Source organism: Ptychodera flava, chromosome 14, assembly GCF_041260155.1.
Source record: "Ptychodera flava strain L36383 chromosome 14, AS_Pfla_20210202, whole genome shotgun sequence".
Taxonomy (NCBI): Eukaryota; Metazoa; Hemichordata; class Enteropneusta; family Ptychoderidae; genus Ptychodera; species Ptychodera flava.
This window is the reverse complement of record NC_091941.1, coordinates 8,581,016-8,605,051: the sequence shown is the minus strand read 5'-3', so window position 1 is coordinate 8,605,051 and position 24,036 is coordinate 8,581,016. Positions and strand designations below refer to the sequence as shown.

General features: G+C 36.3%; 1 protein-coding gene and 1 long non-coding RNA gene across 3 annotated transcripts in view; one reads left to right on the top strand and one right to left on the bottom strand.

The window, feature by feature from the left end:
• LOC139149216 (CUB domain-containing protein 2-like) overlaps window positions 1-9,021 on the bottom strand; it is a 47,944-nt gene extending 38,923 nt beyond the window's left edge. Inside the window, exons 1-3 of one of the 2 annotated variants that reach the window (XM_070720800.1) lie at window positions 8,850-9,021; window positions 6,717-6,911; window positions 5,520-5,668 (exon numbers count right to left, since the gene is read on the bottom strand). In XM_070720800.1, coding sequence (XP_070576901.1) covers window positions 5,520-5,668; window positions 6,717-6,840 — 273 coding nt within the window. In that variant the 5' untranslated portion in view covers window positions 6,841-6,911; window positions 8,850-9,021. The remainder of the gene's footprint in view (window positions 1-5,519; window positions 5,669-6,716; window positions 6,912-8,849) is intronic. The other variant, XM_070720801.1, reaches the window with a different exon arrangement.
• Window positions 9,022-15,251: 6,230 nt separating this feature from the next.
• Window positions 15,252-23,399, top strand: LOC139149215 (uncharacterized). Its single transcript, XR_011556086.1, has 6 exons — window positions 15,252-15,391; window positions 17,942-17,966; window positions 18,280-18,333; window positions 19,074-19,148; window positions 22,306-22,419; window positions 22,815-23,399. It is a non-coding gene; the product is annotated as an uncharacterized lncRNA (long non-coding RNA).
• Window positions 23,400-24,036: the final 637 nt, after the last annotated feature.

Below are 24,036 nucleotides of genomic sequence, written 5' to 3'. Positions count from 1 at the left end.
GAGATCAACACCTGTACAACGTTTCATCAAATACGATGAAGTATTTCTGGACATATCACCCTAATTTTGGGGAGTCATTTAATATGAAAATCAACAATTAACTGACATGATACTACTAAATGTCTTTGCATGCTATTACAACACTGTATCACGGTATCAAATTTCATCAAATTTGCAGCAGTATTTCTAAATTCTAGACTATCACACTATAAAAGTTCATCAAATATGCAAATTAGCAATTCATTGACATGATACTTTGAGGTACGGTACCTTTGGTCAGCTTTGCCAATATTAAGGTATTAAAGCCCCAGTATTTGTAACTTTTAACAATATTTTTCATATTTTTGATTAAAATGACATCCTCAGTATGTGAAAGTAGACCATAATTAATACTGAATCGCATGGTTTGCATGCCCAGCCCGCCTCACGATTAACAGTAAAAGGAGTGAAAAATGACTTCTTGTCCGGACCAGAAGTCAGCTTTGTTGACACACGAAACGAAACGTAATCACACCACCGCGCATGCTCAACCACATCTACGCAAGTTTTACTGTAGCGTCCGTAGAAACCATACGCTCTTCGAAAAGGTCTGGTCCATCGAAACTGGAGACTCAGCTAAAAACGTGCGAAAGTTGGGTGAAATACCGGAAAGATATAAATATGTAAGTGTTTACAGATTGTTCCGACTATAATGAGCCGTGCAAACAAACGTCTTGAACAGCTAAACTAATGACTATTAGCTTCATGCAAGGCACTGCACGTTGTGACCGATGGTACGGAGATCAAGTTTGCTGAATGAATTGAGAGAGAAAAACATATATGAATAAAAATTCAACACTTCACCATTGTAATCATTGAACTAGTCGTTTCTTCCATTATGGAGTATAATAAAAATTTCGTTGAAAATAAATGACGGGACTGATTCTGCTCCGTCTACTCAAACGAAGTTTTGTGTACGGCCAGGCTACGCTGCAGGCAACACAGCCTATCAACTTCGCATATCGTTGCCGGTGTAATTGAAAACGCTCAGAAAGGAAAAATTATATCTTGAATGCAGTACAAAAGTCTTACTTATTAAATTTAAAAGTATTTCAAAATAATATCGAACGTAACGGGTATCTAATCCTCACAAGGACTACAGTAGTACAACAAGTATCGGCTAGCTGCGATGCGATTGAGCTCCAGGCATTGTAAGCTTAGAAGTTCGAACACAAGAGAGATCCCGGCCTCACTGCAAAGTCGTCCCCTGCGCACCCGGCCCGACAGCAAACTAACCTCTTGGTTTGATTCTGTTTTTTTATATATTTTTGTATAAAATTCATGATACATATCTGACTTTCACAACTGTACAATTTGCTCAGGACTGTGAGTTTGGCTGTAGTCTACAGACGATCGGAGGGAGCTAAGGCAGGCCCCAAATTTGCATGGACAATGCCCGGGACAATTATAGACGCAGCTCGATGAGAAAGTCATTCACATAAACCTAAATGAAGTGATCAATACAAAACTTTTAAACATCACTGGTTCTGAAAATTTATGATCAACGGTTCTGACCTACGGATTTTACACTGCGACGTTGTTTTTTGTGTGTTTGGCCGTCTACTAGCCCTGTAAGGCTGTACTTCATGGAGGTAGTAGCCTAAGTGCAGCGGGGCCGGGCCGAGATTGGTGTGGGGCCTGCAGCAAGGTACCAGATATGAACTGAAAATGCTCACGTGTTTCATTATTATTGCAGTTATGTGTAAATTTGAACCTTCGGCACATGTTTGCAACTTCATTGAAAGTATTATGATCAACATAATGAACAATATTCATCGCTGATTAGTTCTAAAAGATCATGAAGTATACAAATACGTAATTAGCTAAAATAAAAATAGCGTCAATGACACTGTAACTCCCATCCTGGACTATTTAGTGTTTGTTCTCTGGTCAGATATTTGAACATGTGTGAAAGGGATAAAGTGCATGAAGTGAAAATACTTAAATGAAATGTACTGGAGACAGTGAAATATGTTTAATGTAATTATTCAGAATATAAAATGGAAAAAATACAGAATTAGATATATCGAATACTGTGATACAACCATTAACTCAACAAGTCATTTACAATGACATAGTCCCCACTTGTAATAGGAGTATTAGTCTTGATGGGGTAGGAAAATGTGGTCATTAAGAAGTATCACTGGAGTGTATATGTTAAGATCTATGGGCACATAGGTCTATGTCGTTGTTCCCAATTTGAAACACATGAGGCATGTCTAAGTTATGGTTCTAAATCAGGAAAAAAGATCAGACCTCTAGCAGTATTGGCCAGCCAAGAAATACATATGCGCATTATAAATGAGGTACAAGATGTGACATCTTAAGGTCTAATATCCCATCAAAATTGCAGGGTATAGAACTTGTGGTTACTGAAATATGCATATATATGTATAATCAAGGTCAAAGGTCATCGAGGTCACATGACATTTTGAAAAAAAAAATTATAATGCTAATTAATCCCTATATGCCAAAAAATCAGATCTCTAGCTCTATTCGCTTGCCCAGAATTAGATGTGTACATAATTAATGAGGTAAAGCGTGTGTTGTCATAAGGTCTCCCATCCTACTAAATACAAAGGACATAGCACTTGTGGTTACTTATTTATTGACATAAACATATATTTTAGGTAAAAGGTCATCGAGGTCACATGACATTTGGTCAAAAAATTTCTCTCCTATAGTTATCCCTATATACCAAAAATCAGACATCCAGCTCTATTGGCTCGCTCAAAATTAGATATGTGCATAATTAATGAGGTACAATATGTGGCGTCATAAGCTGTCCCATCATACCATACATGAAGGGAGTAGCACTTGTGGTTACTGAGTTATGGACAAATATGTATATTTGAGGTCAAAGGTCACCGAGGTCACGTGACATTTTGTCAAAAAATTGTATTGCTAGTTATCCCTATATACCAAAAATCAGACCTCTAGCTCTATTAGCTCGCTCAAAATTAGATATGCGCATAAGTAATGAGGTACAATATGTGGCGTCATAAGCTGTCCCATCATACCATATATGAAGGGTGGTAGCACTTGTGGTTACTGAGTTATGGACAAATATGTATATTTGAGATCAAAGGTCATCAAGGTCACATGACATTTTGTCAAAATATCCGAGATATCTGCGTGAACGGATGGACTCACGGATGGATGAACAGACGGACATGACCCAATCTATAAGCTCACTGGACTTCATCCGTGGGGACTAAAAATTGTGTCACTGCATCCTTTTTGCAATATGAATATACGATGAGAAACTAAATTTTTATTTTTTGTGGCCTTATACATGGGAGTCTATGGAGATCTGCCTTATACATGGGAGTCTATGGACTAAAAATATGCAAATTTCACCACGATTTGCCCAAATTTATGAAAGGTCACTCCTATGCACTTCCATACCAAGTTTCAAATCAATCGGACTTGTGGTTTCAGAGCAGGAGATTTTTTGACCAAAAATGGGAGAAAATTACAAAAAAATTCATGAAAAATAGCAAGTCCAAGATACTGACCCAAGATGCGCACAATCATTTCATGTCAGCCCAAAGTACTTACATGCTAATTTTTCATGTAATCTGCTCAGTGGTTATTGAGATTTTTCAATTTTGACTGTTTTTACATTTTTTCACTTAATTTGCATATTTTTGGCAATGACAACTTCATTTGAACAAAATCTCATCTACAGCCCATCATCCATGTACACACCAAATATCAAGATGAAATGTACAGCGGTTTTGCAGTTTTTGATGTTGACGGACAGACATACAGACATACAGACATACAGACATACAGACGTACAGACATACAGACATACAGACATACATACATTTTCCTATCCTATAAGAATAGCTTCCATTGCCATATATACATATGGCTATGGGAGCTAAAAAACCTTCTTTGACTGCTGTCATTGTACCACCACTTTATAATTACCTTTAGCCAAGTTTTAAGCCATATATGCCAAACTGTGAAAGCTCATTAGATATGCAAATTATAAATTAGCTGACATGAAAATGTGAAATGACTTTCAATATTGTTTTAACTTGGCATTATCATCAATGTACACAGAATGTTTTGCCAACTTTGATCAAGTAAATCCCAGTATATATCCCTAATTAGAAAAGATCATTGAAAATGCAAATTAGGAATTGGCTGAAGGAAAAATGCTTAATGACTTTCAATAATGTTGTATCACAGTATCTTTAATGTATATAGCAAGTTTCATCAACTTTGGTCCAGTCGATTCAGATATATATCCCTAATTAGCAAAGTTCATTAAATATGTAAATTAGGAATTGGCTGAAGGAAAAATGCTTAATGACTTTCAATATTATTGTATCATAGTGTCTTTAATGTACATAGCAAGTTTCATTAATTTTGATCAAGTCAATTCAGATATATATCCCTAATTATGAAAATTCATTTAATATGCAAATTAGGAATTGGCCAAAATAAAATTGTCTTTTAATGTTCATTTGAACAAATTCACATCTCCACCCCTAGGTGCACCTGTACACCAAATACTAAGACAGTAGGTTCTAACGTTTAGGAGTTTTTGATGTGGACGGACTAACAGACATACATACATACATACACACAGACGCCATTTTGCCACCTTATACGAATACCTCCCATTTGCATATATACATATGCATATATGGGAGCGTAAAAACATTTTGAGCACCCCCTTATAACTTTCAATTTTTGAATGACCCCCAGGTCGTAAATACTGACGGTTCCCTTACTTGCAGCCAAAGGCCATCGCGTTCACTGCATTCGACAGCCTACCATACATTGCCAAATTATGTTGCTTCGATTTCGCAATCACCTTGCCGCTAAAGCGACAATCAGCTGAAATTTATTACTTCAAGTTACTCAATTTTGATAGCTATTTGCCTACAGAAGTGAGCCAAGTGTATATAGCGTTGTCTTGATTTTACATCGGTACTCGGAGTTCTGAGTGACCAACTGCAGGGTGCACATCGGTGCACTGCCGACTGCAGTTTGAATAATCCGCATATAATGCACACGGTACCAGAATAGAATGTTAGCCTCCTCTGCCAAAGTTCTGTATCCTCTGAAACACAGTAGCAGTACGTATTTGACCGGAGAAGAACAAAATAAAACCATTCGCAGGTCATTCAGCCGGCGACCATTGGCGATTACCCAGGCAGTGTGGCGTGGCATGGCAAGGCCCCAGGAATGTTGGAGGCTCGATGATGTCATCAGAATCCACGCGTGATCAGAATCGGCGTTCTCGATCACGTGCACAGCCTACAAGTTGTCAACAAACCCGCGCGGCAATCCAACTCGATCGGGCAATATTTAGCGTTTGTATGTCACTACAGGAGCACAAATTTGGCTTATTTCTTTACTGAACAACATTTCACCATGGATGTAAGAGAATAATATGTAATTTCGAACATAAAAAAAGGTTTAAAAAGTTACAAATACTGGGGCTTTAATGAACCTACCTCTATGCGGCTGTTGGGTGATCCGTCTCCTTGAATGTAGTAAATGCACTCCTGATTGCCTGGGTAGTCACTAGGATAATTAGGAGAAGTGAATACCCCTGAAGTGCCAGTCAAAGTTCCTCCACAGGCACCCAAGATGTTGCGACGAACTACAACACAAAGCAGGACACAAAACAGTCAAATAACTCATTTGTAAACAAGGTTAAATTAAGATTCATTTCCATCATGTTGGTTGTTTGTAATATTTCACAAAAGAGATAGTATTGTCAATGATGAAGAGCATAGTTTACACTATCTGTTGCCCTACATGCTTAGAAATTTGCTTTAAAGGGATATAGTTATCGGAACTGCGCCTGTGCGAGTTTCTTGTTTACAAACGATGTATTTCGTGCACGATATCAAGATGTACCTCATCATCATAGCTGCAAAATTTAAATTATACGATGACAGAGAATGACAGACATGTTTTAACTTTCATCAATCACCATTGTGCCTTGGATACATTGTTGCCATAGGTCGTATGGGTCAGTGCTGACGACCATATCCCTTAAACTAATTTGTGAATACAATTGATGCATTTTCTTTCATTCACATACAAGAAGAAATTTAGCAAAAAGTATCATCTGCATAAGGCAAGGGTCACAGTGCCATCTTTTGAGCAACAAATTACAAACTTTTCAAGCCAATAATTAGAAAACACTGATAAGAGCATAAATCAAGAATGTTTAACTTCTTTAATCATAGTAACACAATGTATGAGAATACTCTCCATGTGGTTAAAATAACTGGGAGTGATTTTGATCAAGATACCAGAGTCTTGCATTGATCATGTAAACATTATCCTGTTTGTGCATTATGTTAATTCTGATTTACAGACTCCCATTTAATAGATGTTAGAATACACAACATATTGTCTTTAGTCCAGGGAATCACTTATATGTGTAACAATATGCTCACTTCTTTTTTAATGATAATTTGACTGAAAAACACATTGTATATGCCCAACCATTCCTTTGATTACCGTTCTAATCAGTACTTGCACTTTGGAAGAAAAGATTTATATTGCGCTTATGCCAAACAACTCCTCCACAATGCAAGGAGAGCCTGACAGAAATGATACAATATCAATCTCTATGTAATGTCTTCTTGTGACTGTATTTAAAACTCTCGTACAGATTATTGCGATATATTGCTCACCTCTGCTGTGAAGATCTTGAGCTGATAAATGCATGCCACCATCCTTTGTAGAATTTACATGATGTAAGAATGTTGATAAAAAACAAAGCAATGCTAACAAAGCGGTCCTGTCCAAGTCAATCATCTTTGTGTTAATGTCACTTAATCCCTTGTAGATGTTGCTGAACTTCACTGCCACTTGGTGAACAATCTCTCCTAAAATTACAATGGCAAACGATGGCTTCAGTGAGGTGGTGATCAAATCACATCAATCCTGTGCATGTGTGTTGGGGCACAGTTTACATGTGACTGCACTTGTATGTCTGGCTGTGAACTATGTTATTACACAGTGTTACTGTGGTAAAATGGAGAAATGAGCCATCATTCTGAACAGAGGCGAACCTGTCACGCCCATCTCAAAAGCATGTCCCCCAGGTGACCCATAGCCAATGCCCTAACACCACAGTAATGGTGACTATTTGCAGCTATGGCATGTAGTCCCTTAGTGGCTTTTTATGTTTCACAACACTTCAGTTGCAATTGTTCTACTGATAATTCATATCATTGTGTTCAGTCCTAGTTGGGCCAGGACAAATTGTCTAGATTTCATTTAGTTTGCGGACTGTTTTCCCCATAGAAAAAAATTCCACCCATACAGCACCAGCTTTTCTGAACTTCTCCCCGTCTCTGCCTACTAATAACATATAAAATGGTAAGTTACATCCAAGGACAAAACTGCTTATATCTTATTTTCATCAAGTTGACCTGTCGCCAATTAATCAATCAAATACAAAGACTCAGCACTGTATTAGACGTGTAGCGTTATTCCTTCGAGAGTGATGACAAACCAGCAACGTTGAGAGTGATAACTAACCAGCAATGTTAAAGGGCTGCGACTTGAGACATGCCAGTACAGATGTACTGTGTCATTTTATGACTGCAGCATGCGACTGCAGGTACAATTGAGCATGCCCAATATTTGTTGTAGGTACAAACAACAAAATTTATAAAATGTTGGGGGGATAAGTCGGAAGAGATAGAACAATGCTCAATCTTAAGATGGCTATAAATATGTATTGTTTTCCCGCATCGAATAGCTGAAAATCATATCACCCTCAACGCTTCGAACGCGTATACCACCGGGCGCGGGCCTGTGGTTTCAATCCGAAAAGTTGGCTATGGCGCCCTCACCGACAAATGTGATTTACGCCAGCGGACTCTGCTGCGCTGATGAGTGTCATTGTCAAGGTTAGGCGTGGCACACGAGAGATATCAGTCGTGAGACCGTAACGGAGTTAGGAGACAGCGTTTCCATATCACTAACGAGCATTTCAATCTACAAATATATAATGACATAGATACAATTGCTGCAGCAGAAATCAGGAGCGACCCGCCGCGCCGCGACAAACACTGTCACCGATCTGAGAATGCCCTCCACATTGGCTTTTCACGCCAAGCTATGGAGTTCACCTCACGATATAAGTGACAACCTAACCTAACATTCACGTTTGCTTCCGCAGCCCACATTTATCATTTATCATTTATTTATTGATAGTTAGATTTTGGTCATACAATACAATGAAGGTTCCCCTAAAGGAAAATGTGAAAATTAATAAATATGTGAGGTATATTGCAGGGTACTATTACATTACCTGGACTAAAAAAATTAAAAATTTACATTGAAACAGAATATATAAGAAAAATATTTCGGGTATTTTTTAACATTACTTCACATATGTAAGTTCGCTGGTGTTCTGGTTTACACTTCAGTAGTTCTGTGTCACTTATATAAATGTGGGCTGCGGAAGCAAACGCGAGTTCATTGAATCGCTATGGAACCACCATCATACAATATATACTACATTGTATACTGTTGTTGTGGACACGGCAGTGACGGTATACGGTAAGAGGTACAATTTAGCATGACACGAGTGCATTAATACCTATGTTTGTAGATTATAATAGAATCTACAGATCAGCTAGTCAACAATTTGGCATTGGACGCCATTGCGCGGGCAAGGCTCGCATCTCAATATGTAAATACAAGGTTAAGGTGAACAAGTCGATGTCTTACACCAGTGACACATTGCAATGCAACGTAACAAACAGGCGACAGTAACGCTGACAGGTGGCGATGTCGCTACATAACCTTACCTTTACCTTATGTACACTGAGGTGAATAAATAATATCCGTGGCCTGTCACGGTGACCTTAACGTGACATCCAGGTTAAGCTTGCGATCGCCCACAAAACTAGGAACAACTTTCGCTTGCTTGAGTTTGAATTGTATGGCTATGACCTTAATGGCGTTTTGATGCGATTAATCTACGCATGCGCACTGATTAAAAGGGAAGTATAAAGCACTCGCTCGCTTGCAGGGCGAGGCTGTCAAGCAAGCGAAACTGAACGCGTTAAAGCAGAGCAACCAATCGCGTAACATTAAATTTCCCTATTCCCCATTTACCACATGGCAAAGACACGTAATTGATATCAATTTGCATAATTAGTAATATGCGAAATAGAACAATTTCTCAACAAGAGCTGCTTCAAACAAACAATTGACTGGTAACTATATGAAACCTCTTATCAAAAATAAAGTAGGCCTAGCCTACAGAGTAAACTTTCGATATTGATGTACAAATAGCAATGTGCCTTACTAGCTTCTTAAACACACTATGTTCAACTTTGAGTCAGTCTTTATACCAATAAGGTTTCAAACTTCAATGAATGAATTTTATGTAGGACAACAATTTGTGTTCATGTCATAAAAGCCATTTTCCTGGGAGATTAAATATGATAATTCATAATTAAAAATGATAAAATGTGGTAATGTTGACTATATTTTGAACAAAGAAAACTAAAGTCTAGAAATAAGTTGACAATATTGCTCAGTAAAGTACCTTGATGTATGATATGAAAATCGGTATGTTAAGAACCTATATGCTTTCTGAAATAATCTATAATAATTCATTATTATTATTGATATAAATTTGATACTGCAGACGATATCATGCAGTGTTTCATCTAGACAGGGGGATGGGAGATTCCTGTCGACATGTTGACACCCAAATTAATTTATCAAGGGGGGGGGGACCAGCTCCCTATGAAATGGTGCGAATCACACCTTAGAGATACAAGTAGAACACATAAACTGGTGAAATCACCCCTAAATTTTCTGGTAAAGGGGGAAATCCCCCTGTTGATGCCATCCTGGATGAGACTGATATTTTAAACACAGAAAACGAGAAACTTTTCATATGCTTAAAATTAAGAACCCTGATGTTGGGTATGAAAATCTGTAAACGAAGAACTTTTATACCTCGAGGGAGGTTAAAAGGATAATTCATTTTTCAATAATAATAAAAAATGACAACAATGACCATACTTCGCAAATAGAAACCAAGATCCTCAAGGTTATTTGACAGGCCTATAAGCTTATGGGTATGCAAAGTAAGAACCTTGATATAGGATATGAAAATTTGTACGTTCAGAAGCTCACATATGGATTTAACCTGACGATCGTTTTTGAAATGAGTTCAGAGGTGTGCTTGTATTTTCAACCACTCTAGACGACTTCTTATTGGCGTGGATAGACCGAAAAGCAGTAGGCTTACATATCATACCTCCAGCTGGTTATATCATACGTTCACACTTACGGCTACGGCAGTGCAACGCACGTCGACCTACTAAAATTCGAACTGTAATAAATCGGGAATGTTTTTCGTGAGAAAAAATCAGACCATTGCCTTCGAAAACAGTTTAAATCCACGTAATTATCTTTCTCTTGTTCTTTGGCGCACTTTAAAACCCACGATCGTACAGCGATGCTTGACCTTGTGATCGCTTCTTCAGTTGTTTATCGGCCTTTTTGAATTGAGCGTATGACGGCCGACAGGTGTAGTACGCACGTTTTCATTGGCGAATAAAAAGGCACCACTGGAGTCAGCAATTCAGGTTGCCAATAGAATCAACCGTTGCAATTCCGATTTTTATTCAGGCAGTACAGCTAGACTGTGCTGCACGGCGATCGTAGTAGTCACTCGTCTACTAAACTTTGTTTCAAATAAAACCTGTTGAATAGTTTGATAGCACAGCTTGTGATACTTGTCCGAACCATTTCAGAAGGTAAAACATATTTTAGCGATGAAAGACTCAACATTTTTCAAAAAAGTAGCTTGCGAAATCGTGAGAGTAACCGGTCAATTTCGCCGGCTGCCGGAAACCCCTGCATAGCTACAAACAGCCACCCATTCAGGCAGAAAGCACAAAGTAACTTTATGTGTCGATATACGGGAATGGACAGTGGTCTAGCCAGATTCTTTTCCATATCATCAGTCTTACTACCCCTAAGCTGTTTAGACACGTTTATGTTCTTCCATGAGTCGGACTCAGACGTAGATATCAAATTAAAAATTTCATATGTAAATGTGTTTAGTTCAGTCATTGGTAGTTTTTATGTCGGACTAGTCGTTCACGTTTCGTATTCTTTTATTCTTTTATAGTCGATCTTGCGTTGAATTTATAAATAAGAAAAATAAAAAAAATAATAAAATTCCTCCAGCCCCCACTTACGAATAGCTTTTTGCACGAACGGCTTTGTTGGCTGCCCCTCAGAAATGCTTCTACTTAATAGGTGACCTGGACGAACCATATGCGTATGGAATGTCTGTATACAACTGGGTATATCCCTGTACATAGAAACTCTCAAGTGCCTGTGGTACAAACTACCTAAGAAGATCGAACATTTATAGAACAGGTAATAAACTACTGCGCCTTTAAGCAGTTAAGAGTTGAGAGTAAGAGTTAAGAGCAGTTAAGAGTAGTATCCAATCACATTAATTGGCATGATCTAACATCACTATAAGGCTGCATTCACAAAAACCTCGGGGGAAGGGGAGGGCAGGAGAATCCCAAAAAATATAGGATTTTTTTCAAATGCCCCGTAACAAAGTCAAAAAGCTTTCAGATGCCCCTTCTGACTTATTGACATCCCCTAAAAATACCATAAATGAACTGAAAATGCTCACGTGTTTCATTATTGAACTTATTTGAACCAGTGCCACATGTTTGCAACGTAATTGAGAGTATTATGATCAACATAATGAAAAAAATTACCACAGATTAATTCTTAAAGGTCATTAAGTATATAAATATTTAGTTAGCTGAAATAAAAATACAAAATTTCTTTGACTGCTGTCATTGTATCACCACTTTATACAGCAAGTGTAATTGCCTGTTGTCAAATCCTCCAAGCTATATATGCCGAACTGTGAAAGCTCATTGGATATGTAAATTATAAATTAGTTGACATGAAAATGCGAAATCACTTTCAATATTGTTTTAACCAGGTATAATCATCAATGTACATAGCATGTTTTGCCGACTTTGAAGTAAATCCCGGTATATATCTGTAATTAGGAAAGTCATTAAATATGCAAATTAGAAATTGCCTGAGTAAAAATGTTCAATGACTTTTAATAGTGTTGTATTATAGTTATAGTATCTTTAATGTACAAAGCAAGTTTCATCAACTTTTGTCTAGTCAATTCAGATAAATATCCCAAATTAGGAAAAGTTCATTAAATATTCAAATTAGGAATTGGCTGAAGTGAAAATGCCTTTTGACTTTCAATAATATTATCATAATATCTTTGATGTACAAAGCAAGTTTTATCAACTTAGGTCAAGTCAATCAAATATAATTCTCTAATTTCAAAAGATCATTAAATATGCAAAGAAGGAATTGGCTGAACTGAAAATGCTTAATGACTTTCAAGAGTGTTGTCTCATGGTATCTTCAATATGTGTAGCAAGTTCCGTCAACTTTGGTCAAGTCAATTCAGATATATATCCCTAATTAGGAAAGTTCATTAGGCCTAAATATGTAAATTAAGAATTGGCTGAAGTCAAAAATACTTAATGACTTTCAATAATGTTAAATCATAGTACCTTCAATATGCATACCAAGTTCCGTCAATTTTGATCAAGTCAATTCAGATATATATATCCCTAATTAGAAAATTTCATCAAACATGCAAATTAGCAATTATCTTTCATGTCACCCCTTAATGTCTTTTACGGCTGATATATCTTGGTGCAATCAACATTTGTAGCAAGTCTCATTAAATTGTGTGCAGTCGTTCTCAATATATATGTTTTTTTCTAAAATCATTAATTATGCAAATGAGCACAAAGTAAGCAAGCCACACCCACCAAAAACTAATCAGTTCTTGCCATTCGGAAACTGAATCTATGCACCAGATTTGATTCTGATCTGATGAGTCGCACAGACAGACGGACAGACAGACAGACAGACATAGAGACAGACAGACATCGCTGCGACATTAGCCCACGTGTGTGAACACTTGAGCTAAAAACTGACGTGATTTTGAACTTGACAGATTCTCTCTCTCTCTCTCTCTCTCTCTCTCTCTCTCTCTGGGAAGGAGGGCGCTGTTTTGACATATTTTCTTTTGCAGGATAACATCTTGTAGAACAGGAAAATAGCAATCACATAAAATGGTTGGAAACAGGATGACTTCCTTCCCCTGTCAGGAAAACTGAACATAATTTACATAATTGTATAAAAGGGACATTAGCTTTTCCTTTTAGCCACTGTTCAGTATGGTTTGTTCCGTGTATCAACTGCAGTTTCTTGCTTTACTCCATACGCCATGCTAGAATAACAATTTCAAACATTCCGTTTGGCAAAATACTCTGTAAGTGTGTTAAGACTGTAATCATTCTTGTTGATGACTTGTATTCAATTTTAAACAATAGCAATGATAGCCGTACACATATGGTTGTGTTGATAAGTTAAATACTGGACATTTGATCACACTTCATGAAGTAGAACAAGAAACTGCAGTGATACACAAAACAAAACCAAAAAATTAGCCAAAAGTCACTGCTAAAATGGACACCCAACACATATTTCATATCAAGCAGAGATAGTTTCATTTCGACTCCCCCTTTAAGCTGCGCATGCAGCAACAGATTTTGTCCGAATTTGAGGCAGCGTTGTCCTATGTCGCGCGCGTGCAGCATATTTAGAAACATACCTGAAATCGTGATAAACGCTATCCCCCCCCCCCTCAAGAAATTGTGAATGCAGCCTAACAACGACCAACGACCACAGGGACGCGTTATCTTTCGAATGACGAATGTTGGTACTTTGAGTACCTATTTCGAACATTATGACTCGATCTTTTACAACATTTCTTTTCCGTGTTTGCTTGTTCACAATAACATATCAATTATTAATGAATATTTATATTTCCGTCTGATTGTAAAAATAGTATTTTCAAGATTAAGTGCTTTGCCACTGTTCTTATATAAAACACCAAGGGTGGACACAAACCGGACACCTGAAAGAAAACTGCTCTGTACGTCAATCATTTCAAACGGAAACTGTCATTGGACAGGTGGCGCGTGGTTCATCGGAACGCGTACGGTCTGTACGTTACCACGTACGACTCGCGCTCGAACCTTAGTAAAAATCACTGAAATATGAAAAAAATGACCCAAACGATATTCCACACTTCGCATATTGTTAGACAGGCACTAGTTTAATTAGTTTGTACGCATATGTCTTACTTAATGCCATGAAACAGTCGAAAACTGTGCGAGATCCACACTTCCGGGTTGAAACACTGGGACGTCGTTTGCAATGTTTGTATTTGCACATACTTACGTCATAGGAAAGCCGGCACTTTATAGCCAATCAGCACTCGAGAAATCTATTGTGACATCGCGACCTGTAATTTGCATACAGAGCAGTTTTCCCTTCGTTCAAGCAGCGAAATTACACTCCGTTTCAAATGACAAACGCACTATTTGGTGATGTTACCGGAAAAATTATTTATTTGACGTAAGAAATGGCCATAACTATTGGTTTTGTTGGAATATAACCCGTTACAATGTAGATTTTCCCAAATTGTCTAGTTCGCTGTCCACCCTTGGATTTCTTATGAGTAGGAGTGTGTGTACAACTATTCATAGTACCCAAATTCGCAAGAGGTTGCAGCGTGCGCATGACACAGCTGGGAATATAACGCGTCCCTGTGCCAACGACCAACGACTATACTGTCTGACTCCCGGGGTCGGACTTTATCCTGTTCGCGAGATAAGTGAACGGTCCAAATGGAGACTAAGTTCTTTTTGGTGTACGCTAACAGTTCGGACCTGGTTTCGGTGTCAAATATGTTTGTGGGGCTGTGTTTTTGTAACCTCTTCTGTACAAACCCGTGGTAAAAGAATTGCCTTGTCATGGCGCTCTGTCAATACTGATCAGTACACATAAGTTGCCAGGCCATGGGGGACAGACCATTAAACTTAGATGTAGAAGTCGTCGTTATGGAAAACATGCAGAGTAAAATTAATGTTGAAACATGCAGACCTATCACTTTTGAAAGAATATTGTTAAATGACTTACGCATGGCATAAGCAGATTCTGAAAAAAGAAATTAAAAATCTTGGCATTAATGCAATAAGTTCATACCTCTCTGAATGGTCGATCCCTCATCAGAACGTGGTAATTTACTAGCTTCAAAGGAACGGATGCCTAAGGGGTCTTTCTTGCGACAAATAATTCTGCGTAGGGCCAATACCAAACAAGTGGATGATTTGAGCCAAGTCCCCCGTGACACGTATATAGGAAGGTGAAAAATGAGGTTGAAGATAAAAATCACACGTTGGTGAGTAAATAACTTGTTGGATGTTTGCCTGTTATTTACTCGGCAACGTGCCGGTGACGATAATGTATCTGTCAAACGAGACACTTTACCAAACATTTACACAACAATCCACTACTGTCCCCGACCGTGCTGCCAAACTTAATAGCACTATAAATAGGCAGAGCTAGAGGAGCTCACTTCTGTCTCAATGTCTCAGTGACCAGACCCAGAGTTGTTCCATAAGTGACTTGAACTCAGGAGAGTATCCCAATAAAATATTCTAGAATGGAAGCTGCTGTCCGCTGATCGATAAGCTTCGATTTTCCACGTTAATGAAAGAATGTCAACTGTGTCTTGCTGTAGAAACAATAGACCCGAAATATAGAGGTCTGCTGTGCTTGAACTAACAATGTGGCTTTCTTACCAAATGCGCAATTTGGTATTTCACAATTATATCTGATTAAATTTAAGTACAAGTATAATGATTGTTAGTCCTTTGATCTTAAATTTGTGAATGTTACCTTGGTTACACAAAATTATTTCACTTTCTGATATTGAATTTTGAGAGGCACTCAGGATCGATTCGCCATGTAGTTTGATAAGGTTTGCATGGTTGTGTAAAATGACCTGTTCCTTTCAGTTCAAAAGAAAGGCTTTCAGGCTTTTGCAGAAAATATGTTTTGAGCTGGATTTGCAGTGTAACCTAAATGCTGCATTTTAATACGCTGGTAATGTGAGTTAATGTTTGAAATATCATGTGCCAGTTCACAGTACTTGGCATTGGGTTTTGCAAACATTCCAGTTTTGAGGAGCAACTGTCGCGTGAATCAGCACTATTTTGTTACATTGTTTGCCAATATATTGCAGACTAACAATGCCTTTCCAAAAATGTTATTTTCTAATGTTTACCTCAGTGACCAATATTTGCTGATTGAAATGATATCAGAGTCACCTCTCATAATTTCTGATGAGTTAAATTTATAGTGCTAATCCTAAAGAAAGTTTCATACTTCTGCAATTTCCTCCAGAATGGGCTGTGATTAGGGTTTGGACAAAATCAATGGGAGGGGGGCCTAATGCTTTTCAAAAACTGGATGCACAAAAATGCTGACCCTTCTACTTGATTAAAAACAAGTGAACCTCTAACAAAATTTGCATCTAATAAAGAGCCTTTTGGTAGTCTTTCTACATTTCTGACAAAAATGCCAATTTACCAATGTTTTGCTTCGTCAAAACAGCCTAGGCAAATGTGTAGTTGGTCAGCATATTGTTGATAAAGCAAGTTACACCATCAGTCTGAGTGTCAACTGTAAGGTTGATGATTATATATATATTATATATATATATATATATATATATATATATATATATATATATATATATATATATATATGATATGTTGACAATCCAACTAATAGCATTGCAATATCATACAGAACCAGAAAACATGTTTATGTGACAGAAATACTAAAGCATTCATAAAAAGTATAGCTCCTACCCTTTAAACCAAGAAAATAAAATACGAAAAGAGTTGTGTTGTATATCCACTGATCAATATCAGTATTACACAAACGTAATGGAAATGTTAAATACATGTATGTCACCAGTGTTTCAGAACCAGATTCAGTACCCTCTTGTTTGTTGTTTTTTGCAGTTATTATTGTATTATTGTAACATTTATGGACTGACTGAGTTCGTCATTATGTAATAAATAATTGCTGTTGCAGCGATAGAGACTGATTCAGAACTTTGTTTTTATTCACTGAAATATGCCATCATTATTTTCCATCCAGTTTTTAAATGCAAAATGTGTGTTCAGTGCAATATGAGGTAAAGACTTCACAAAATGGTATGAAACAAAATTTATAATTTTCATTACAGAATATAAGTTTTATTCAAAGAATGTATTACAGCTGTATTCATAATTCAGTCAGTCAAATAAATGTGGTATTGTGTCTTTTAACTGTCACACAGAGGATGTAGTTGACAGTACAAGTATAGTAAAAACTACTGAGCCCTATCTATACTTTGTTGTGCTATTTCATAATTTCCTTATACACTGAAAAGTCATTACTGTTCTGCATTAACATTGCAGGGCATTGTCTTAAACTATTAGTTGATTTTGCCCGTATCCTTGCACAAAAATTGGTCACCTTTGCCCAGATTCATGCTCTAGAAATATCATGGTCCTCCCCAAAACTGATGCATGAAAAATGGTGATGTCAGGTGAACTAAGCATCCCCTTCCCTTTTAATTCTGTTCAGGCCTTTACAAAATAATTCCCTGAAACAATTGATTTTGATGCAGTATCAGTGAATTCACCCCTTAAATAGTTTTAACTAAAATATATGAACACATTGAGAGGTGTGAAGCTCTGATTTTGTTGAAGATGACCGACTGACATGATAAAAATATATTCTCACCATGCTATATGCTGGCAGTAAGGTCATTGTTATACTTTTACATTGGAACTGCACCTTGAAATACTGTGAAAGAACATGTTCCTCTCTGAAAAACTATCTGTATATTCTTAAAATTTTACTCACACTCATTTTGAAATTTCTATTGCAGTGGCGGATGAGCTTTTGGGAGCAGGGTGAGTTATTACTGGTATTTACCTGTATTTCATGTTTTATGGGATTGAACATTAGGTCTTGGGGTATAAAAAAGGCAGAAAAACCCATTGAGTGAAGATTGTTAAAATATTGTGCAGCAATGCTGATTTTTGAAAAAAACAATATGCATGAACTACTGTTCATTCGCTAGAAAACCATTTGGTGGGATTTGCTGTAATTTTCATGATCCCTCGGTGGAGCACATTTTTCACAATAATTTCAAGTCAGTTGGAAGCATCACTGTTTGTGAACACACAAAATAATTCACATGCACCTTCACTCTTTTAATTTCAGTCTCAAAAACTAATGCAAGACCTGAAAACTGCTTATCCAGGTCTCTTAGTTATTGTAAGTAAATGCATGCTAACTCCTCAACATCACATAAAATATTTTCTAATGCTGTGTAAAAGCAGAATCTACAGAAATCTGCCATTTCACATTTTGAGGTCATTTGGTTGCTGCAAAATATGCAAATCTAGGGTTGATTAATATGCATATTTATTCATGTAGCTTTGAAAGAGCAGCTACCCAGGAAGACAGTAAAATTTGAAAATTGATGTGTGAAATTTGTCATTAATGAAAGAACTGTGGAATGAAATATCAAAGTATTCATCGTACGATCGAAGAACCATTGGTAATATTTTCTTTCCCATGAAAGACGAGTTGTTTCCATCTAAATCTACTTTTTTCCCATTGTGGCATAGTCTTCCATAAATAGTGTTACTGGATTCAAAAATTTGTCTTTCCTTATAATTCTTGCGAGTGCAACCCTAGGAAAATTATGACATTGGAAAAGTCTAATCATATTTTTAAAACTGCTACAAGTTCAGCAGATTGGCAGCATGATAAAGTCAGGTTACCGGAAATTTCCAACTTTATATTAAGTCGTTACTCATACTCTGTCACGTGTTCTTTCTCCCATCATCATACTTTCACATTGTATGTTGAAAGTAAATTTTATGATCTGCATATCCTAAAGACTGAGCAAAGAGCACAAAAAGGTATTTCATTGTCCATTGTATCAAATTGACACTTCTGCAGTCACATCTGTTTTTATTTACAAGTGATATCTCAATATTCCCTTCTAGGAGGAAGAGTCATTCGGAACCATGAATGGTTTGTTTGAAGTTGAAATCAATGGCACATTAGTACATTCCAAAAAGGTCAGTTACACATGGTGACATCTTTACTCCAATTATTGTGGAGGGAGAAGACTGTTTATGCTACAGTAAACCTATTTATACATGTGTTATGACATAAACAGGGGATAACAATAATAGCAATACAATCAGATAATTTGTACGATAGTATGATAAGACATGGTTTGTATTTCTGATGATACTGTGTACTGCATGGATGTGACTCATCTCATATGTGTGTTTCTGTATTTCTTTCTTGACATGTCTTGGGGATATAATAAACAGAGAAAAATCAGGAATTTTTTCTCATGCAGTCATGAAATTGCAAAGATTAAGTATAAGTGTGGTCAACAAGGTTATTTTTATTTCTAAGAACATGTAGTAAAAAACTAATGATTTCTTATGTCTTTTTCTAAATTCATTAAAGGCTTGAAAAGTTTGTCAGGCATCATTTTGTCTTGCCAAGAAATTTACTTACTAGAGTACAATTTCAATGAAAAACTAAAGGCTATGACACTTCCATAATCCTTGTACAGACTAAAATTAACTCAACTCCTGGGGATTGAGTCCCTAGCCTTTAACACACAAACAAATAGTCAACTCTTACCTCTTTGAATTAGATATGCTGTATACCTCGCAGTTTATCAACTGTCAATGCATTCTCTGGCCAAAGAAATTAAAATTTGTTTGCATTTTTTGAGGTTTTCATGAAAAAAAAAACACATAGTGTATTTGAATGGCACTTATCTGCTGACAATCATTGTTTACATTGAAAAAATGTACTTATAACACTTTCATACTTGCAGAATGTCACATTGTAGTGTAAATTAAGGAGTTGAAACAGAAGTTTCTGCTAGTTTGATTCTTGAATGGGCACTTGACATACTCATATCACTCCTAAACAATCAAGCATACATAGAACTTGCATTTGTAAAATTTTCTGTTTGCAGTTTTTGAACCACTTACCCACTTGCCTATCAAAATTTGGAGTGGATGCAAATCAGAGAATTTAATTACTCTTCCTATATTGTATTTGTAAAAACAACATGCATGCAAAGGCACCTGACTTGCTGGTGGTCCCAGTCTCTGTAATGTAATGGCACAGGGCTTCCATGCTCCATGCATCATGGAGTCAAGTACTAGTCATGGTGTTTTTGTTTTCTCACTGTTTTATCTTTTTGGCTTCAATGTGACTTTTTGATTTCCAAAAATGCTGTGAAGTTGTATTCACAATAGTCTTGGGAAACACATCTGCATGCTCAGTCACATATAAAAAAATTAAATGAATGAATGCATATGATTTTTTTTATTAGCTACTATAGACTATAGTCTATAGAAGCTATTGGGATGGGTATCCGTCCGGCGTCCGTCGTCAGTCTGTATGTATGTATGTATGTATGTCCGTTTGTGAGGTGTCCGTCCACTCAAATATCTTGAGAACCGCAGTACTTACTGATTTGATATTTGTTGTGTAGATTAAAAATATGATTTTGAGAAACTATTTTTTTTTATTTTTTGATATTGTTGAAAATAGGCAAATTAATGCCAAAAAAGGCATTTTTGGTAAAAAATCTTCTTCTTCATAACCACTGGTCAGACCGCTTTGTTATTTGGTATACAGGTCCCTAGGGCTAACCCAATTTAGATTTGTTCAAATTGTGATGAAATATGCAAATGTGTATTTTTAAGGAATTTTTTTGTCATTTTTGGTCAAAATTTGACTTACATTGTATGTAGTTCTTGTACTGTATAAACCCTATCAATTCACCCAGAAAAAAGTAATTAATATGATTTTAAATAATTGAATTAATTAGGCAATCATCAAAGCCAAAATAATTTTAGTGTAGAATCATCAGAAAGTTCAACTTTTTTTGACAGTTCATAGTGAAATGCTTACCATCTTGGAGGATTAAAACAGCTTTCCTGAATCCCAACTTTGACATATTCTGAACCGTCATTTATTGTGCCCTGTATGTTATCTAAAAGAAATTGCTCATAATAGTGTCATGATAGGGTGGTCAAATAAAGAAAGATAGAGAAAGTTCAAATTTCCATTTATGGTTGACTTGGTAAGGATAAGATAAAATTACTTTTTGAGGAAAAAAATAGAGTGGTCAATTAATAGAGTGGTCAAAGTGATAGGGTTTTTATGGTAAAGCTGGGCTGTAAGATTCCTCATGTGCTATTTATAGCAATTATGCAATCTGTGTAAACAGTGCAATGAAAGTGTTGCATGATGCTTTTGATGACCTTGAACTTCTCAAGTTTCAAACATTTGTCTCTTCAGTGTGCTTTCTCTGAGTACCTACAGGCTCAACTTATTCAACAGAACTTACTTGCAATGTTAATTTCAAAGTTAAAATGTGCTTGGTTAATTGGATGAAAATACTGATAAAATAACCAGCTTAAGATTCTTTATAACCTGACAGATATGCTGTTTTTTATGACGAAAATCTCGATTTAAGCAAGTCTTGTTTACTTTAATTAGAATGTAATTAACTCTCGTTTACTAGCTACTATAGACTAATATAGTCTTATAGAAGCTATTGGGATGGGTATCTGTCCAACGTGCACTGTCAGTATGTATGTGTATGTATGTATGTATTATGTATGTCAGTTTGTGAGGCGTCCGTCCACTCAAATATCTAGAGAACTGCAGTACTTACTGATTTGATATTTGTTGTGTGGATGAAATATATGATTTTCAGAAACCCTTTTTATTAATTTTTTGATATTGTTGAAAATATGCAAATTAGCACCAAAAAAGGCGTTTTTGGTAAAAAATCTTCTTCTTCATAACCACTGGTCAGACAGCTTTGTTATTTGGTATACAGGTCCCTAGGGATAACCCAACTTAGATTTGTTAAAATTGTGATGAAATATGCAAATCTGTATTTTTACGGAATTTTTTTTTCCATCCTGAAATGAGCTATCAAAGATATGCACCTTCTTCATCAATACAGGTGTCACAAAAAGTTATTCTCTACATAACACAGCAGAGCTCTGTCAACTGTTGAGTCGCTTGTTTTTTCAAAACCGCTGGTCAGACAGCTTTAATATTTGGTTTACAGGTCCCTAGGATGACCTTAAGTGAGATAATTTCATACAGTCAGGAAATACTTAATTTTGTATCCATGTCTATAGTAGCTTCAGGGACTTTGGCCCTATGTTTTTCATACAGGGTGGTGACGGATTTATTGACAGCAAAGACAAGTTTGAGAAGATACTATCTGCCATCAATGAAGGGTTGAAAAAGTAAAGAGGTTGTGAAAATCCAATCATCAATTTGGCAAAGGTTAGATATTCAGATTCCTGTGAAAATCTTACCATAAGTAACAAAGACGATTTGTTTGGGTCAGTGCAATATGGCACCTGTGATACAATATGGTTCTGTAGTATTTACCATATTGCTGTACCTAGAAATAATCATAAACTCATATTGGCATATAGGATAATTATTATCATAATAATCTGTCTGAATACACATATCACAATGAACATGCTTTAGACTGTAACAATGAGAAATACCATTGTAACTGCACTTTTTTATTTGAAGAGGAATTTATCTTCCCAAGATGAATTAAATCTCCAAGATAAAATTGTCAAATAACGGAGATAGTATTTTAGGGGGATTTGTTTATCCATTGAAAGTTTACATTGTGTCATCATATCTGTTTGTTTCATTTTCAGTGGAGTTAGTCTGGTTTGTTCCAAGTGAAGAATCTCTATATGATGGAGCTGGCTTAAATGTGACTTACCGGTATAACTCAGCCTGATCTTGATGGAACTGAGAATTCACTGAGACCAAGTCATGCACTCAACTTTGTCATTCTTAGTTTTTCAAACATATAAGTACCATAGTCTGTATATAACCATAAAGTAATATAAACCTGTACAGAGTCATTTATTTGTCCATTTTAAATCAGGTGACTATTTTAAATAGGAAAGCGTGGTCACTTCTTCATTGAATTGAGCTGAAATTGTTGGGTTTTTCACTTGTAAAAAATTATTTTTTCTGATGAAGATTTTGTAGATGTATATTCTCTTAACTTTACATATATAACTTTGAAGGTTACCAAAGATGTCAAAGATCAAACTGACCAAAGCTCTTCCAAGATGCATGATTTCACAACAAAGAAATTAGATAGGCTATGTCAAATATGTTTTACCTATTCACTGCTGATTTTAACGAAAATTTTAATGGTATTTCCCATCACTTGGTGGTGATGTTTTTTACTCACATAATTGCCACAAATAAATCAAACTTGTAAGTCATTCATTTTGTGTATCTTTTTCACCCCCCTCAGTTGACTGTAATCTAATTTGGACTCAGATTTTTACAATTCTTTTCTGATCTACCACTTGTAGGAGCTAATTTTAAAGCTCTTGGAGTAAATAAAATTTTCACTGTCTTAGATTTTCAAAAACAAAAAAAAATTAATTTTCGCTATAGCATTATCACAGGGATCGTGGCCATTTTGAATGGCAAAGATGAGTAAATGCTGTGTTATTTGTTTTTCTAGTACCAAACTTTGCATGGTGACCCCTGATTTTTATTCTTGATTTGTTAAAAGAATGATTTATTAAAGGTTTCACTGAGGAAAGTTTGAGCATAAGGGACCGTCTCAGATTGTCGCAGAGGTTCAAAAAGCGAAATTTATTCGTTTAGGGGGGAGGGGGTTTGACCTCCATTCAATTAGTGAACTTCACATTCGCACTTTTATTTTGTGATCACAAGTTTTCGTGTGTTTATTTTAAATTAAAGAAAAACTGCACGCTCGTGCCAACAAATTTGTAACTGTTTCCATCTCGTTTGTGCCCCAAACACAATTTACCGATAGTAACATTGTATCCTAAACCTTTTATTCATCAAATTATACAAAGACAAAATGTATTTTTTTTAAAAATGTGC